Genomic DNA, 18455 nt, shown 5'->3' on the forward strand with positions numbered 1-18455 from the left:
AAGCGATTTTGCATAAAACTCTGGATTTCCAGCTTCCTTTTTTAAAAAAAAATCAGAATATCTGGCAACACAGGTAATATTTCATAGTCACAGTTGGCGTAAACTGAGTAGCCACTTGTCTTTTAAGAGGAAACACAAGCTTGCTACTTCACTCCACGTCCCCTCGTGCGTGGCCCTGTAGGATTGGAATCTGCTACCACTGGGGTCAGTTATCTAAGACGCCAAAACAGAAATCATGAATTATTCTTTTAAATGTGCCTGGCTTGCAGGTGCCTGTGGTTTGTGCCTTATTCTTTTTCCTTCTGCGCAAAGAATGACCATTTGAAGCTTTTTCATGGATGGAAAAGGACAGTTAGAAGCAAAGTGGAGAATTTTACACTACTTACCTGAATCGATCAGGCATACAAAGAAAATCCTGAAATGATGATATTAAAGTAAGATTTGAGATTTGAATTATTCAGGGGTAATTGCCTTAGTTTTCCACCTCACTGTTTCCCACTTTGCTTTCCTTACATGGACATAATCTTCAGAATGTACTTCTGTCAAAGGCCACAGTCATAATTCCCCTGCTTCCTTCTTTTTTTTTTTTTTTTAAACTCATTTGCACTCTCTGTAGCAATTGTTGGAGCCCTGCAGGGGAATAATTGCAGAGGAATTAACCTCTGACATTTTTCTAAAAATAGCCCTAATAAATCCAATCATAGGTAATTTACCTGTCGGTGTTCCTCGGGGGGTAACTTACCAGCATTGAAGAAAGACTTGGTAGGCTGGCATTCCTTCAGCAATTATCTGTGAGCTGAGTTCCTGATGCCTGTGTCTTTTCTCTGTTTAGAAATACAGAGTGCAAGAGGGAGGGGATATAGATATACATACAGCTGATTCATGCCATTATACAGCAGAAATTAACACAACATTGTAAAGCAATTATACTCCAATAAAAAAAATACACTTAAAAAATAAGAAATACAGAGTACAAATTTCTCTCTTCCCTCTGACCTCGTGACCCTGTTTTCTCAGCACCATTCTCCTGGGGTTGCAGTAAGGCCCTGCTCTTCCAGAAGGGTGTGTTCGGCTCACCAGAAAAGGGGGAGCATTTGTGGGGTCCCTCCTTGAATTTCCAGCTCCTGGAGATTTCCCGACGATTCCTCTGTGATCCGCCCCTTTGTTTTCGGTGTCTGAGCTTCAAGCATCTCACCCCTTCTTCCTCAGTCTTCAGCCCTCGTTTGGATTCCACAACTGAAACTCATCTGGGGAAGTTTCTGGGTGTAGAAGAAAGGGGAATGCAGAAGGACGCGGGTGGGAAAAGAGCCTGTGGTTGGTAGAAGTTATCAAAGAAAATCGCCATTTCCCTGAGCCGTAAAGAAATTCATTTTCTCTTGCCCAAAACAAAAGGGTCTGAATGTGCTTTTTCCTTTTGTTCTCTCCAGTTGTTCCTAGAGACCCACAGTGCAGGGTGGGCATCTGGGAAATTTACTTTCCCAAGTGCCACTTCTAGTGGCACTTAAAATACAGAACACAGAATCCTTGTAAATTCCACTGCAGAGACAAAGCCCTAAGCCCTTAAATGCACAGAAAAGTATGTCTATTATCTATCGTTTCAAAGTAAGTGTGCAGTTACTTAAATTGCCTTTGTCTTCTTTTTTTCAGCTGACATTATCTCTACGGTAGAATTCAACCACACGGGAGAATTACTAGCGACAGGGGACAAGGGCGGTCGGGTTGTAATATTTCAACGAGAGCAGGAGGTAAGTGGCAGTGAATGCAAAATAGCCATTTTCTTCTTTTAAAGAAGGCCTCCCACCGTTCCTTAATCCTCATGTGTTGCCCTTAACCTTGCTGCTTGGCTTGCAAACTAAAACTGCCAAAAAGTCATTAACATCAGTAGTTACACACTCAGGCTCACAAAAGCACCGGAAAATAGAGCCTTTTCTGGGCAGGGTCTCATCTTTCCAAACCTGGGTATTGCACATTCAAAACGACCTCACTTCTCATCTGACCTGCAAAATTCCACGGGTGCTTGTTGAGTGTAACGCCTCCTTTTTCAGTGGGGTTTATCCTCCTCCAGCTGTTGAAATTCAGGGACTCCTAACAGAATACCTAGGATAAAAAATATAACCCTTCCCCAACAGATATGAAAAGGATAACTTGGGTCAGAAGAGAATACATACAATTTACAGGCACGCTTCAGAGAGATCGTGGGCTCAGTTCCAGGCCACCGCAATAAAGGGAATATCACAATAAAGCAAGTCACACCAATTGTTTGATTTCCCAGTGCATATAAAAGTTATATTTACACTATACTGTGGTCTGTTAAGTATGCAGTAGCATTATGTCTAAAAAAACAACGTACATACCTTCATTAAAAATACTTTATTGCTAACCATAAAAAAAAAAAAGAAGAAAATGGTAGCTCCCCCTACCAAAGGGAGTGAAATCCCAGAAAATGCCATCTGAGCAATGCACGTAGCCCACACTTTACTATAGGTGACACGAAGTTCCCTGCAGCTGAATGCTCTATGCATTCTGAGCAGCAGTTCTAACTCCCAGTGAATCTCGAAAAGCCCATTTCTTCCTGAGACTTGGGTTCCACTAGGAATTGTTTCTCTTTTTCATATAAATTGAGTTTTTTGGTGTCTGCTTCTGTTCTGTCAGAATGAAATTATGGCCCAATTTGATTTCCTTGGCCTCCGCCGGCGTGGTCCTGAAGCTTCCAGCAGGCCAGTCTGTGTTCAAATAACTCGCCCATCTGCTACTGCCTGCCTCGGAGATTCACCCGGCACAGCGTAGCAGGAGGGCCCAGTGCAGGAGGGAGGTTTCACAAGAGACTTCCCTAGCAATTTAAAGCCTGCTTTGTGCCTCAAAGTCATTTGTGTTCCACCTCCCCTCAAAAAAGGAAAGCCTCATTTAGAGGTGATATATTTGGTAATTGCACATTATTTGCAATTAATTTCTATAAGGGCATCGTAATCCCTCGGGGTTCTGTATGAATTCAAGTGTTCAGCGTTAAATCAGGCACCCAGCCTATTCCATTGGCCCTGGAAACACGAAAATGTTGTTGGCAAGTAGGAACTAATAGCTCTTCGTGACCTGGAATTTTTCCTGCTATTCCGGAGCTGCCTAGTGCTAATTGGTCTGGCACATCCTACACACACTTGACAGTCTGATTTGGATGGTAGCAAATCAACACTCGTAAAAATTTATTTTTCAGGTGGACTAGCTCTCTCTGCAGTAAACAGGATAGGAGCGAGGATGTCAGCCTTTAAAGTCCTTTTAAAATTGATTTTCAAACCTTCTTCTTCAATTTTTAAAAAAAATCCAATTAGGTTCATAGTGATGATAAAGAGAAACCAGAGGAGCTGTTTAGCATAAATTACCCAAGGCAGGGTGTTGCCAGTAATATTCCGCTCCATGTTTCCCATTAGGTATTTATAGCTTTCACCTATTTTAATTTACTGAAATATTTGGGGAACCTGATTCATGAGTAGAAAGAAGGGGGACACATTTTCCAAAGGAGGGTGGTATTGTTCAATAAGGAATAAATGTTGAGGATAATAGCCTGCAGTTAAATGTTGGGCTTTGCGGTGAGACTTGGGGTTGAATGAACACTGAGCTTGAGAAACACAGCCACGTGACAACATCTAGGTCAGGCCTCCTTTTGATTCCCATGTGTGGCTCCTGTGCGTGAATCCTCAAGACGTGCTGTCCTGGAAAATTTGTTCAAGGAACCTCAGTGACCCCACAGGCACATTTAACATCTGGGTATCAGTACCATCACCCATCAGTAAATTGAGACTTGGGTTTGAATGTTCAGTATCTACCCAGAGATACATTCTTTTTAATTGAGCCTTTTATTAAGAGTCAAGCATTTGTGACAAATGCCTAGCAAGACCTGGATTTGAATTTTTGAACACAGTTTTCCGAAGCCTGAATCTCGAGTCCCTTGCTCACTAGGTCCTAAAATGCAAACCTCTCCTCCTCCTTTTCCCTTCTTCCCTTTCTCTCTTTCACACCATCTTTTCCTCGTATCCACCTTCTTTGTCTCCTCCCTTTCTGCACACCCTTCCTTTATGTTTTGTTCTCTCACCATTTATTTAGTTCCTGCTGTGTGCACTTTGCATAATCAGCGCTGGGGGAAAGCCGGTGTAAAGTCTCATGGTTCTCCTAATGATTCACATGTCATCTCTGCACTCATGTCTGTTTTGTTATTCATGTTGGAAAAAGGAGAGGGAGAGATCCACTGCTTATAAGCTGTGTGACCTTTGAGGAGTCATTTTAATTTCTGTGAGCCTCTTTTGTTCATTTCCCTGCTCTGTGCACCTCTCAGAGATTCTGTGAAGATCTGATGAGATTTTAAAAGGCTGGTGAAAGGTGCAGATGCTATAGCTTTGTGTTTTTGTTAAAAGATTGATACAAGTCTGAAAGGACGTCAGCATGGGATGACTCACTCCTAAGGGTGTCCAAGACATGCAGCAGTTTATGTATATACTTTATAAGTAAAAAGTTGTAAATATTGAAGGGGCCAGTATTTACCACCAGGGGTTCATGATCAACAGCCTGAGGGCACCGAGCTAAGGAGGAACCCATGGCCGTTGTAGTCCTGCCCTCAGCCCACTTGGACACGGCCTGCCCGTCTCACCCCTCATGACTCTACTCAGAAAAAGGAAGGAACTGGTGAATTTGCAGTTGGCTTATGTGATTTAATCTTTCATGTGACTTTTTTTTCCCTTCCTACAGAGTAAAAATCAGGTTCATCGTAGGGGTGAATACAATGTTTACAGCACATTCCAGAGCCATGAACCCGAGTTCGATTACCTGAAGAGTTTAGAAATAGAAGAAAAAATCAATAAAATAAGATGGCTCCCTCAGCAGAATGCAGCCTACTTCCTTCTGTCTACTAATGGTATGTGGAGGTGACTTGTCTTGTTTGGTAGTTTCAGAGATACGGTCAGCAAACCATGTATTTCAATCTCTTTTAGCCTCCATTTTCCTTTTTACCTTGCAGCCTGTTGAAAAACTTAGAAACCATATCTGCAAGAGGCCTAGCAGAATGGCTGGCAGAGAATAGGCCCTCCGTAAATAGTACTTATTCTTTTTTACAAATAACAAATTTATGGTCGAATTATGTGAGACTTGTTATCTGTAGTTTTTGACTAATGCAGATTATTTCCAGGTGTTTTGGGAATGTGACTTCCTGTCTAAAGATTTACTGAATGTTATTCTGGGAACACGTTTCGGGAAACTAAACATGCCGTCCCTGTGTGTTTGGCGTACTCAGTAGAAGTTATTAATCCCTGAATATATTTGGGGGTTTGGAAAGCAGATGTCCTTGTCTGACACAATCAAGCTCTCTAGTAGAAACATAGGTCAAGAAGAGAGGGGACCCCATCAAAACGCTGATCAAGTAATGGTTTCTTCTCTCTCTCCGTTCTCCCTTCATACTCTTCTTATATCATTTGTTGGTTTAGGGAGAGTTGATATAAATGGGTCAGAGAGAGAGAATGTTCGGGGTTGAACACGGAAGCCGATTCCGTATTAATCTGGAAACCTTTACACAGTGGAATTACCAACCCTAAAACTTCTTAATACCCTTGCTGTGAAAGAGGCCATCTACACTCAGAACAATTCAGAATAAAATCATATACGAAAGGCTGCTAATTGAATAGCATAACAATTAGAGGATTAGTATATACAAATTAAACACCATCTCCCAAGCAAATAAGCTGGAGAGTGATTCATCGTCCTGTGTGTGTGTGTCTTTGAGGAGTACACATTTAAATATAAATCAAGAAACGAGGGCTTTGCTTTCTGCCTATCTCCAACATTTATTAAGAAAGGGTAATGCTCATATGTAAGTTAAAAAAAATGCAGACTGTGTATATACTACGATCAAACATATATTAACATTTTTAAAGACTGAAAGGAAACACACTGAAAGGTTTATCATGATTAATTTTGACTGTGCATTATGGGTGACTTGTCAATTTATTCCTTAAATTTCCCCCCTGTTTTTCATAAGATTAAAATACAACTCATTGTGAAAACTTAGAAAATAAAAACTTATTGTTTTTATTTTCTAAGTTTTCACAATGAGTTGTATTTTAATCTTATGAAAAACAGGAGGGGAAAGTTTTTAATGCATATGAACCAAAAAAGTCCCTCAAATGAAAAAGCCAGTGTATAAATCTATAAAGTTACCGTTCTGAAATAGCCAGTTTAGGGTTATTCAAGCATAGCTTATCTCAACATGACCAGATCTCCACTCATCTGTTTCTCCAGATTCCAAGTAATTTAATTTTTTCTCATTTATTGTTTTGTTTACGTTTTTTGATCTTGATTTCCCAAAAGTCAAGCCACATGATTTGTTTCAGTCTCTTCCCTTTTAGTTTTGTTTAAATTTCCCTCAAAGGCTCAGCAGATTCAACACAACTTAGAATGGAAGAAACTTCTGATGATTTTGACTTAATTACTTTAGGCAGAGAAAAAGCATCTGATTATCTTCTATAGCTAGCTTACTTTATATTATGAAACGTAGCCTATTGATTATTACAATAAACTTCAAAGACATATTAACTACTTTGTGGGGGGGATGGGAAAGAAATCAGTGAAATGCAATGAAGATTAATTATATAGCATAATGTTCTGTTAATTGAGTTTTTAAATAGTTTTTTGATTAACAAGGATATTATCTTCCCATTTGGGATGCTATTTCATATGCCAACAGCATCTCAAAATGATTCTTAGAAGGAAAATTCCCATGCTCATATGTGATTTTCTTTTTTATACTAATATTGAGGTTGAGAATCCCCCTTAAGCCAAATAGGTTAACATGCAAAAATTAATGGAAGACAATTGGAATTACTGTACAAAAGAGAAAATGAAGATAGATGATAAGATTGTGTTTAAAAGCTGCCACAAGTAATGATAAACTACTCAGGGAGCCAGCCAGAAGAAAGAAAAAGCCATTACTCATAGTAACAGCCACATGTTCCTCAGACTTTTTTATCCAGAAAGCTTCAAGCTACTGAATCAAGAAAAATTGTGTGATAATAAAGTCAAGAATAACTCCAGGCACCCCAACCATGGGGAATTGAATTGAATTCACCATCAATTATCTTTTTTTTTTTAAAAATTGTGCTTATCCCGTTATGGCTGGGTACAGTTTTTATCTTCTGCTAGAATACATTCCCAGCTTTAGAAATTTTCATGAAAAATAAAACCAACCTTCAGTTGTAAAGATGGACCTTAAAATTATTTGCCAGATGAAGACACATTGCTTTACCTAGAATGTCTACTTCTATCTTAATTCCCATGATGAGAGGAAAAGGTATACTTAATTTGGTTTTCATGCTATGAGAGTAATAAGTGTTCATTGTAAAAAATTTAGAAAATGCAGAGAAACAAAATGAAGATAAGGATAGTGTTCCTATCCAGAGAGAACCACTATTAATGTCTTTTAAAAGAAAAGCAGGGCTTCCCTGGTGGCGCAGTGGTTGAGTCCGCCTGCCGATGCAGGGGACACGGGTTCGTGCCCCGGTCCGGGAAGATCCCACGTGCCGCGGAGTGGCTGGGCCCGTGAGCCATGGCCGCTGAGCCTGCGCGTCCGGAGCCTGTGCTCCGTGACGGGAGAGGCCACAACAGTGAGAGGCCCGTGAACCCCAAAAAAAAAAAAAAAGAGAAAAACAAAGAGGCATGGATAAATCTGTTTGTTTCTTAACAAAAATATGACATATTCTATAACTGTTTTGCAACCAGATTTTTTTATATAATAATATAACACATAATAACAGGAATACCTTCCTAATTATGAAATATTTCTCCTAAAATACCATAACATTTTCAGTGACTGCATGGTATTCCCTTGTATGTTTTTTTCTATAGTTTATTAATAAATCTCCCATTACTAGACCTTTAATTATTAACTAATTCTCTCTTTAATTATTAACTAATTCTTTTATGCATTTTAAATACATAAAATACATTATGTATTTGTAGAAATAGATGTTGGGATAGATAGGTAAATAGGAAGAAAGCTATTATAAACTATGTATAGCATGATACATCTATTAAAAGCTATTTAAAAAGTTATATAATTCCACACACAAATATAATATAAGGATATACATAAATTTTTCATAGTAGTTGTCTTTGTCTACTGGAATTGAAGGAGTTTTTAATTTTTTGGTGTTCATTTTCATTTTCTACAATTTTATGTACCAGTTGTGTAATAAAAAGAAGAAAATAAAATGAGAAATGTAAAATCTATATATGAGATATTATTATAGGTTTGTACCCCTCTTCAAAAAAATGCGTAGAAAAAAATACTACAAGGAACTATGTAAAATGTTAACAATGGTTGTCCCGGACTGCAGGGATTTTAGGGATTTTTATTCTTTATGTTTTACCTCCAATTTCTCTCTTTCTCTATGTAGCAATTAATCATTCCTAATACGAAAAATATAAAAGAAGAATTGCCTTGCAGTTGGGATGGGCTACATTCCATAGCCCAGCAATAGAAAATAATCAGTATTAAAATTCACTGATTTGGGTTCTTCTAAGCCACAGTAGCTAATCTACTCTGATCTCTGATTAGTAGTTAATCAAATGACTGAATACATATGGCCCATGTTTCATCTTCCCAACCTAAAAAGCAGGTCATTAGGCAGCCTATATTCAGAGAGGGTAGGACCAGAAGAGTATAGATAGAAAATTCTAAATTCAACCCAACATCTGGGAAAGACTTCTTCGCCTTCTGTCCCAGTACAAGCCGGGCTGAATGCACAAATCTTACACTTAGTAGACTTTACAGGTGTGCCAGCAGACATGACCAGCCCAAGTGATGCCCACACATTAGGAAACAGGGGCCCTTCTCTGTTAGAGTAGCCAAATTGTTGCAGGAAGCCCACTTCATAATGTGCATTTCAGACCGCTGAGGACAAGGCGTTTGCCAAGGAGAGATGGAGGAGGGAGATGAGGGGCAGAGGAGCAAGGGAATCCTAATATAGGCCGGATACAGGGGTGGCTTTCCTCCCCTGACAGCCTTACAGACAGGAAGTAAGATGTGCTGACATCATCATGGGATGAAGCTCATGCTGTCAGAGCAACATCTTATTATTGCAGAACAGTTGCCCAGTTTGCTAATTCTAACAACAGCTGCTATTTGTGAACCATTATTAGAAGTGCAACACTGGGCTAAACACTACATGCATTCTTTCATTTAATCCTCAAAGAGCCCCATGAGGACGACACTGTTTTCCCCAATTTACATGTAAAGAAACTGCGGCGTAGAGAAGTTAACTATCTCTATTTGTAAGATTGGAGTATTGAGGACATACTTATACTAAAAAATTACTCATATTTCTGAAATTCAAACTTAATTGGCCACTCTGTACCTTTTCTCCTGCTTTATCTGCTACTCCCCTTTGTCTGTCACCCAAAGACTAGTTAGGTGCCTACTGCACGTGAATCCCAACCGTCGGCCACGTGATGGCTGGTGTTGGAGTCGGGATGGGACCCAAGGTTGTCTGCTTCCAAAGCCAGCCTGTGTAGGCACAGAGCAAGACGCAGAGGAGCCGTCGAGTGTCTGCCATCCAGAAGAGAAGTTAGCACAAATAATGAACGCAGGATCTGATAAGAAAGGCCTACAAAGGCCTGCAACCACAGACATGATCTGTTTGGCCCAAACATGTTTCCTTAAAAAATGGATTAACATACACACACTACTATATATAAAATAGATAACCAACAAGGACCTACCGTATAGCACAGGGAACTCTACTCAATATTTTGTAATAATCTATAAGGGAAGAGAATCTGAAAAAAGTATATATAGATATATATATCTGTGTGTATATATATGTGTGTGTGTGTGTGTGTGTGTGTGTGTGTGTATCTATATATATATATGTATGTACATATACCTGAATCACTGTGCTGTACACATGAAACTAACACAACATTGTAAATCAACTCTACTTCAATTTTTAAAAGATGGAATCAAAAGACTGCAGGTGGGGCATGCCATCTCCAGCTCCCCCGATGCCCCGCCCCCTTCCACTCATTCCCCGGGCACTGCCTACCTCTTGTAGGCATTGGAGTCCTCACCCTTGTTGTTTTGCTGTAGAGAATGACAGGGGTCACCAAGTGGTGTAGAGTCCTGGGACAGTACAGAACTGAGAAAGGTCACTTCCAGCTGGGGACTCAGAAAAGAGACTGCAAGGGGAAAGCATTTGGATGAATCTCCTTCTCATTTTACTTCCCTGAGTACCGCTAACAAGATGCACTGTGTAAATGAGATGCATTCGTTCATCCAACTCCTATTTCTTGAACATCCACCATGCCCCAGGCACTGTTGTAGGTGCTGGAGATACAGTGAGGAACAAGACAGACCGAATCCCTGCCTCCAATGATATTTAAATTACTGTGAGGGAGACGAGATAATTAAATTGCCAGAGAGTGAAACGTACTCTGAATAAAAATAAAGCAGGAAGAGGGGATACAGAACGGTGAGGAAAACATCTTTCCGTAGGTTGGTTAGGAAAGGCCCCCTCTGAGGTTGGGACATAAACAGAGGAGAGCAAAGTGAAGGAACAAATCTTGTGAAAAAGAGGGTCAAGGGCTTTCCTGGCAGGAGGAGCAGCTAGTGCAAACGCCCTGAGGCTGGAGTGGGATTAACCTATACCAGGGGCTGTAAGGAAACGGGGCGGCAGGAGCACAGGAAGTGGCAGGGAGTGGGGTAGACAGTGAGATCATAAAGTGTGAGGACGCAGGGGTGCAGGTCACGGAGGGCCTTTCAGGCCATGCTAGGGACAGTGTTTAGTGAGGTGGGATGCTGAAATGAGGATAATAATTGGACCGACATGTCAGGGTTATTGTGAATATTAAGTAAATTCTCCATGGAAAGCGCTAACATGGTTACATCGTTAATTCTACGTATGTTGCGACTACTCTTATTCAGTGTTCAGGATATATTATTGAACGATCCAATTTAAATGTAAGCTATAGATTTAACAGCCCATTGTCAGGGAAACCGTTTGTCTCAGCACAATAAATGTTTTCATTTTGAAACATGAGCTCTGCCTTCAGAGGCCTTGAGATTTATGCACTGAAGCCCTTGACATGAGCCAGTTTCCCTAGCAGTCCCTTCCATCGTGACCCTCACCTCTCCCTGCAACCGCCCCCAACTGGGTCCCGCAAAAAAAAAAAAAAGACTCCTTTACCAGTTTCCTCTCACTGTCGTTTTGATTTCCTCTGGTTGCCCTCCGCAGATAAAACTGTGAAGCTGTGGAAAGTCAGCGAGCGTGATAAGAGGCCGGAAGGCTACAACCTGAAAGATGAGGAGGGCCGGCTGCGGGATCCTGCCACCATCACCACCTTGCGGGTGAGCCCAACGGCTGGTTTTCCACCTTCTTTCAGTTTCCCTGGCAACCAGGGTCAGGGGAAGTGGAGGGGAAGTTTGGCTGCCTGCTGACTGCTGCTGTAGGTTGCCCCTCTCAGGTGTGAGGGAGGGAGGTCAAGCAGAGGCCCCGCCTATGTGAGTCTCTGGTGGTAGGTGAAGGAACAGGACAGGCGCCAACCTCTGATGACTATAAATCCACGTTTCCTTTTGCCCCTGAGGACTTACCTGCAGGGTCACTGCCATGCATTACTATGTTCTTAGCCTCTGTCTGTTTGCATCATCTAACATGTCTTGAGCACCTTCAAGGTACAGGCATGGAACTCCCCAGATAGGAAGTTGGAGTCTTGTGATTCGGAACATGAACTTCTGAATCAAACAGGCCTGGGTTCAAATTCTGCCACTTACCAGACTATCACATAGTCACTCCCTTTTTTGAACTTCTGTCGTGCAAGTTATTTTTAGTTTCTCCATCTGCAAAACAGTGAACCTAGTACTTTACTGTGTGTGGGTTTCTGAGGCTAAAATGCAGTGAGGATGAAAAGCCCTTATTCCATGGCTGGTACTCAAGAAGTGATCTCTACTATTAGTCTTGGTAGCTTCCTTCCTGCTGTCCAGAAAAGCACAGTCTGGTAAGGAAAGAGGATGGGTAGGACTAATATGCAAATGTTTATGACAGTAACTAGAGTAAGATAAATGCAATGAGAGTCAGAGAGTTGCAGTTTGATCGAAGGAGGGAGAAATTATATTTGGTTCTGGGAGATTGGGATATGTCTGTTAGGGAAATGGTGTTAGAAATGGATTTCTAAAAGCAGACTTTTAAAGGAAGGCTCTCTAGATAGAGATTAAAATGATTTGGGACTGGGTGATGAGTTTAGTTTTGGAGTGTTCATTGTGAACGGTAAAGCCAGGCACATGTTGGGACCAGCCCTGGCCCCTAGCCGCTTCCAGAACTGGGTAAAATATGTGCTTTCAGATGCCAGCAGCTCTACTGAAAACCAAAAACTGCGAAGAGACACTGAACTATCAATACCTGTGGGGAAAAGGGGTTGTCATCCTATGTTTAGAGGCAAATGTGGGAATTGAATGATCATCGTGTGCCTGATTCGCTGGCTGGTTGGTTCATTCATTCATTCATTTGTTCATCTGTTTATTCAGCAGATGCTTTTTGAGCACAGACTCTTTGCGGCCCATAATGCTAGGCTGTCGTGTGTGTACCCAGTAGTAGTGGGTACCTGGTCTTCTACTGAGCTTCTTCTGGGCCAACGAGCATTGGCTGCTCTGTTTCCTCTCGTCCGCCTATGCCTTCAACCTGGAGAACAACCGTACAAGTTTACCTTATCAGACTGGGTCGATGCTCTAAATGCTCAGAGATTTTGAGACTGGAGGAAAGAACAGTGAAGAGTATGAACATTGAGTCACTCTGTCCTGGGTTAGAATTCTGGCTCCATTCCTTTCTGGATGGTGGCCTTGGACACATTACTTAAAGTCCTTGTGCCTCCCATGTCACATCTGCACAACAGGGATGAGGGATGGTCGCTACTTCCTGGGATTGTTGTGAAGATTCAGTACAGTATTGTGTGTGATAGAGAGCTTAGCCTGTGTAGTATCTCACTCAGAGAAAGCACTCAGTGATATTAGTTCCTGCTGATGGTTTCTAGTCTTACTCTGATCATCATCATTTTCATGACTGTTATTCCCCCCTAGTGATAGTAGGCCTATGTGTTTGAGAAAATTCCCATTTTTCTCTTCATACACTTTTTATACTCTTGTATTCACTCCTCAAGCTATTCACTGATGTCTACCAAGTGGCAAGCACAGTACTGGTGATACAAAAGGAACAAGATAGTCTTTCACCCCTTCGGACTTCGCAATCGTATGGAGAAAACAGGTGGATTAGGCGCCACTGGAGAGTTTATAACGTGAACTTCTGCCCAGATGTTACCTTGCTCTTGTTCGCTATGTGGATGGAATTTCTCAGATGCCATCTCTAGTCCCTACTATGAATTCCAGTTGTCCATGCATCCAGTGGGATTTTGTATACTTGTATTTAGCCCCCGGGAGGATGTCATTCCCATGATGAAGAAGAGAGAAGGACTCTATGTAAGCTCCATTAGAACAGAGGTTGTCCCCAAAGTGACACAGTGATGTTATGAAGTGGACTTGTACATGTCAAACATGGAAGGAGGCCCTGAGGAGTGGCTGGGACTTAGAAAACCCCAGTTCTGGTTCTTGCGTCCTTATTAACCATCTGTGACCCTGGGCCAGTGAATCTCATTTCTTCTCTCCGTGCTTAGTTTCTAAGCAACTGAGCAGAGGACTGGACAAAGTCAGTGGTTCTGCAACCATGGGTGCCAGTTACAAATGCAGATTCCCAGGATGCAGCCTCAGTGATTCCCTTCAGCAAGTTGGGTGGTCCAGAGGGATCTGCATTTTTATCCTGAGCCCCTGGTGGTTGAGACAAAGGGATCTGTTATCCCTGGACTCTTATCATCTCGTAAGGCTCCTCCACGCTCTGGTTTTCATGAGCCTCTGTTACTTTTCAGTCATTTCAAGTTATTGTATCAGCTCGTGAGACACATTTGCTATCATATTGTAAAACTCGTATCTGATTTCATCTCGTCTACCTTCCTAGGCTTTCAAGTATCCTCATTTCAGTGTAAACATCCACACTCCAGTGTTCTTTCAGTGCAAACACTGAAAAGGCCAGCCTGCTTTCTTTTTGATCCCAGTGGTAGAAGAAGAACCAGGCAACCCTGAAAACCAGTTTCAGAACAATGACTCCAAACAGAGAATGAGCTGATGTGATATTAATCAGACCATAATTTACTAACATGCTCTGCTCTTGACATTTGCATCGCCAGCAATTGTGGCTTTTTTTTTCCCTCCCTGTACTAGGTACTTCCCTGTACTAGTACCTAGGTTTCCTTCCCTGTACTAGTACCTAGTTTCCTTCCCTGTACTAGGTACTTCCCTGTACTAGTACCTAGGTACTAGGTACAGGTACTTCCCTGTACCTCTCGTACACTTCATAGTTTCCAGTTCTACGTGGATCTTGAAAGTGAGAATGTTTAATAATACCCAACAGCTAATTAATCCTCACTGAGTAATGAACCTGTTCTGTTTCAGTGCTGGGAGGTTCAGCTTTTCAAAGTACGAATGTGGTTGTTTTTTTTCCTTTTTTCATGCAAGATAGCCTTTCAAATCCAATCACTCATTACCCAGAGAGACTTTGAGCAGCACTTCTATGGACACTACATCTCCTGCTTAATATTATAACATTCAAAGCAATAATCGTGATGATAGTTTAATAATAACACCTTATAAGCTGTAAAATACCTTTTTTTTTTTTTTTTTTGCGGTACGCGGGCCTCTCACTGTTGTGGCCTCTCCCGTTGCGGAGCACAGGCTCCGGACGCGCAGGCTCAGCGGCCATGGCTCACGGGCCTAGCCGCTCCGCGGCATGTGGGATCTTCCCAGACGGGGACACGAACCCGCATCCCCTGCATCGGCAGGCGGACTCTCAACCACTGCGCCACCAGGGAAACCCTGTAAAATACCATTTTTATCACAAAGTGTTTACTTACTTAATTCCCTGATTCATCTTCAGACCAGCCAAGTAGGAAGACAGGTGAAGATGCTGGGATCTAGTATTTACTGTGCATTTACTATATGCCATGCACCATGCTGCACACTGTATCTGCATTGGCTACTTCATGAGGTACAGTTCACTGTTAGATACCCATTGAACAGATGCGCTTCACAGAGTTTCGGTGAGATGCCCAAGATCATGCTAAGCATCAAACCTTGATCTATGGGACCCTGAGCCCTTCAACCTGATGCTGCCTCAGAGAGGGAAAATGACTTGCCCAGTGTTTGTCAACTGCTTGTTCCAGAGCTGGGACTGAAAATCAAGAGCTGTGGCTCTTCAACTTGGACACATACATTGGGCATTTTAAATGCTTTTCTTAATAATTAGTGCCATTATTATTCTAGGTCAGGGTGTATGCATGTGTCTCTCTCTCCCTCCCTCCCCCTCCCTCCCTTTTTCTCTCTCACCCACACATTCACACACGGAGTTTCCATACCTCTGACCTCTGACCTCACCTTGAGGTCTTACGTACTTCCACTTAGCAAGATTCTCCATGCCCTTCTTTCCAACCTCCCAATACCCACAGCTAAGCAGACCTCAGAGCCCTTTCTTGGCAACGGAAACTCATGGTTCGTGTAACTTAATCAGCCCGGGAGGGGAGATGGGTGGTGAGGAATCATACCTGGCGTACTTATCTGTGCAGACTGAGCCTGGAGTTACTATTCCCCTCGTTAGGATTGGCTGCCAGCGCCCTGGGAACCTAGGCCAGGTGGAAATGTGCTTTTGAACCAGTTACAAAAGAGTTACACAGAGTCTGTCTGGAAGGTGTGAGCTCCCAACCTGTGACACCATAACTCCCCAAAATGAAGGGGATGTAATGAACTCAGGTTTTCTAATGGATATTCCTTACAGCTAATATTAATATTAATAATAATAATAGCCACATTTTTGAGTGCTTCCTATATGCCAGGTGCTGGATTGTATACCCTTATATCATTCTGTCCTAACAGTAACTCTCTCGGGTTCTGTTATCCTCTCTGGATCATGCAAAGCCTCCCTCCCTCCTTTCATTTAAGTCTCTGCTTACGTGCCACCTTCTCAGAGAAGCTCTCCTAGAATTCTGTAGGGGAAGTAGCACACTCACATCTTCCCGTTCACTCTCGGTGTCCTTACCCTGCCCCTTTATTCTTAACTTTCCTCCTGGCCAGATGTATCATTAGTCCACTGTCGGCCTCCCCTCCCCCTCCCCTGAAATGTAAGCTCCGTGAAAGCAGGAACCACGCGTCTCCTCTCCTGTAGCTCCGGCACATGGTAGGTATTCAGGGTATGTTTGTCAAACGAATAGATTACATAGACGTGGAAACTGAGTTTCAGAGTAGACAAGTGGTTGTTTGCTCCAAGATCTCATGGCTAGAAAGTGGTGGGGCTGGGATTCACACCTAATCCATCTGACCCCAAATCTGACGCTTTTCTTTATGATTCCCTACAGCTACATCCTAAGAAAATACTCATTCATGATTGCAGAGCAGGGGAATTTCATTATCAGTGTCTCTCGGAATTCTTCGGCAAAGCTTTCTTAGTGTAGGAGCTAGATTTTGGGCGGAGCGGAGGGCGAGGGTGAGGGCTGCAAAGGCTTTTCTGCCACAGGTTGAGCACACAATGGATGCACTGAATTTTAGAGAAAAGATTCAATTATATCATGTTTTTACACACATGCCTTCTGCTGGTGACTGCTTCTGTCTTTCTCTCAGCTCAGGACACACACACTCTTGTGACTTTGCTGTGATTTTTCCACCTAGAATGGCCCTGATGTTTACACATCCCACTGATGGCAGTTTAGACACCCTCCTAGCCACAGTCGGAGACACCATGGCAAATCGACATGAGCGTTCACCAGCTCCAAATTCTGAAGGGAACTTCTTGAGGATTATTGCCAACAGGTCATGGGATTAGACAGCTTGGCTAAACACACTTTTTTCCCCAAAATGATCGTTTTTGTGAAACAACTAGTTTAACTGCCTGATCTGTTTTCTAGAGAACTGATTAAACAGACCACTGGTTTAAGTTTACCAATAAAAGCAACTACATTGATTCAGCCCTTCCTAGGGACAGACTCCACACTGAGCAGTTTTCTGTATATTTTATAGTTGGTTCTTCATCACAATCCTATGGCTTAGGCATCATGCCCATTTTATAGGTGTGTAAACAGAGGATCAGGGAGGTAAGCACTGGCTTAAGACCTCACAGATAATAAGTGGCAAAGCCAAGAACGGAACCCGGGTCTATCTGACCCCACAGCTCCTGCCCTTCACCATCATCCAGGACTATTTATTGCATGGTCCTTGATCTAGACAACAATGAGGATAATAGCATCTGACACGTAGAACTTTTCAATGTATTTTTTATCCTACTTATAGAGTGCCTTCTATGCACCAGACAACGTGCGAAGTACATACTACAGAGCGGCTCTTACAAAGATGAGTGAAACATGCTCTGTGTCCTCCAGGGGCCAGGAGGGGAATGTTGCAAGTCGCTGCAACATGAAATTAATTCAAGCAGTGGTTCTCAAACCACAGTGCCCTCACGGTCTCCTGGGATGCATTTTAGAACACAGGCACTGGCCTCATCACTAGGGATTCTGCTTTAGAAGGTCTGAGTTGTACCCAATAACATCACTGACCAGATCCCCCTTAGAAAATCCCCGGGTGATTCTGACACAGGTGATCCCTGGGCCACACTTTGAGAAACACCGGATCGGGTAAGTGTCCCGAGAAAAGCACAGAAGATTGCCATAGCGCTTCAGAGGGAGAACAGAAAGAGAGAGCTATAGGACCAGGAAGGAATTTTCAACATGCGTCTTGAGGGATAGATGGACTTTCATGCCGGGGGTGGGGGCGGGCGGGGGTCTTATTTAATGCCCCCAAGGATCTTGGGGAGCAAGTAGGACATGAATTGCTTTTCCCTGTTTCTGGTGATCTGGATGTGATTACCCCCATTAAGAAAAGAGGAAACTGAGGCTCTGAGAGGCAGAACCGAGAATGAAATGTGTTCGGTCTAGACACGGCCTTTGTGCTTTTTTGCCGCCTCCGTGGCGACCGTGTGATAAGGCTCACTCCAGGAGAATGGGTAATCCCAGGCCAGTAACAGGGCAAATTACTGGTCGAGTCAGGGTCGGCCATCCCTGCCTTAGGTTTTCATTTTGGGCTTCTGCTCGACAACGGAGGCCTCTTAGGACACAGATACAGTCTTCCCGTACCCATTTTTAATTTTTCTAGACTTCATTTTATGATGTATTGATGCTCTAGGGGCTTCATAGCCAATGCTTTTACAGCTTCAGCTTTCCTTTCCTTATATTTGTTGCAAATAAAAATGAAGTGTTTAGCTACTGCAGTGCAAAATCAATCAAGGCTGCTCCATATTCACATGCTCGCAGTGGCACCCGGACGGCCCCTGGATTAGATTAACTTTGTG

At 42.5% G+C, this 18455-nt stretch overlaps 1 protein-coding gene across 5 annotated transcripts in view; it reads left to right on the top strand.

The window, feature by feature from the left end:
• The window catches only part of PPP2R2B (protein phosphatase 2 regulatory subunit Bbeta), a gene marked incomplete at both ends in the record, with an annotated part of 465894 nt that overhangs the window by 346890 nt on the left and 100549 nt on the right, over positions 1 to 18455 (top strand). For all 5 annotated transcript variants that reach the window (XM_082836001.1, XM_082835999.1, XM_082836000.1 and 2 more), the window contains 3 exons: positions 1648 to 1745; positions 4735 to 4900; positions 11265 to 11377. In XM_082836001.1, coding sequence (XP_082692127.1) covers positions 1648 to 1745; positions 4735 to 4900; positions 11265 to 11377 — 377 coding nt within the window. The remainder of the gene's footprint in view (positions 1 to 1647; positions 1746 to 4734; positions 4901 to 11264; positions 11378 to 18455) is intronic.

This window comes from Leucopleurus acutus (assembly GCF_964270905.1).
Source record: "Leucopleurus acutus genome assembly, chromosome: 3".
Classification (NCBI taxonomy): Eukaryota; Metazoa; Chordata; class Mammalia; order Artiodactyla; family Delphinidae; genus Leucopleurus; species Leucopleurus acutus.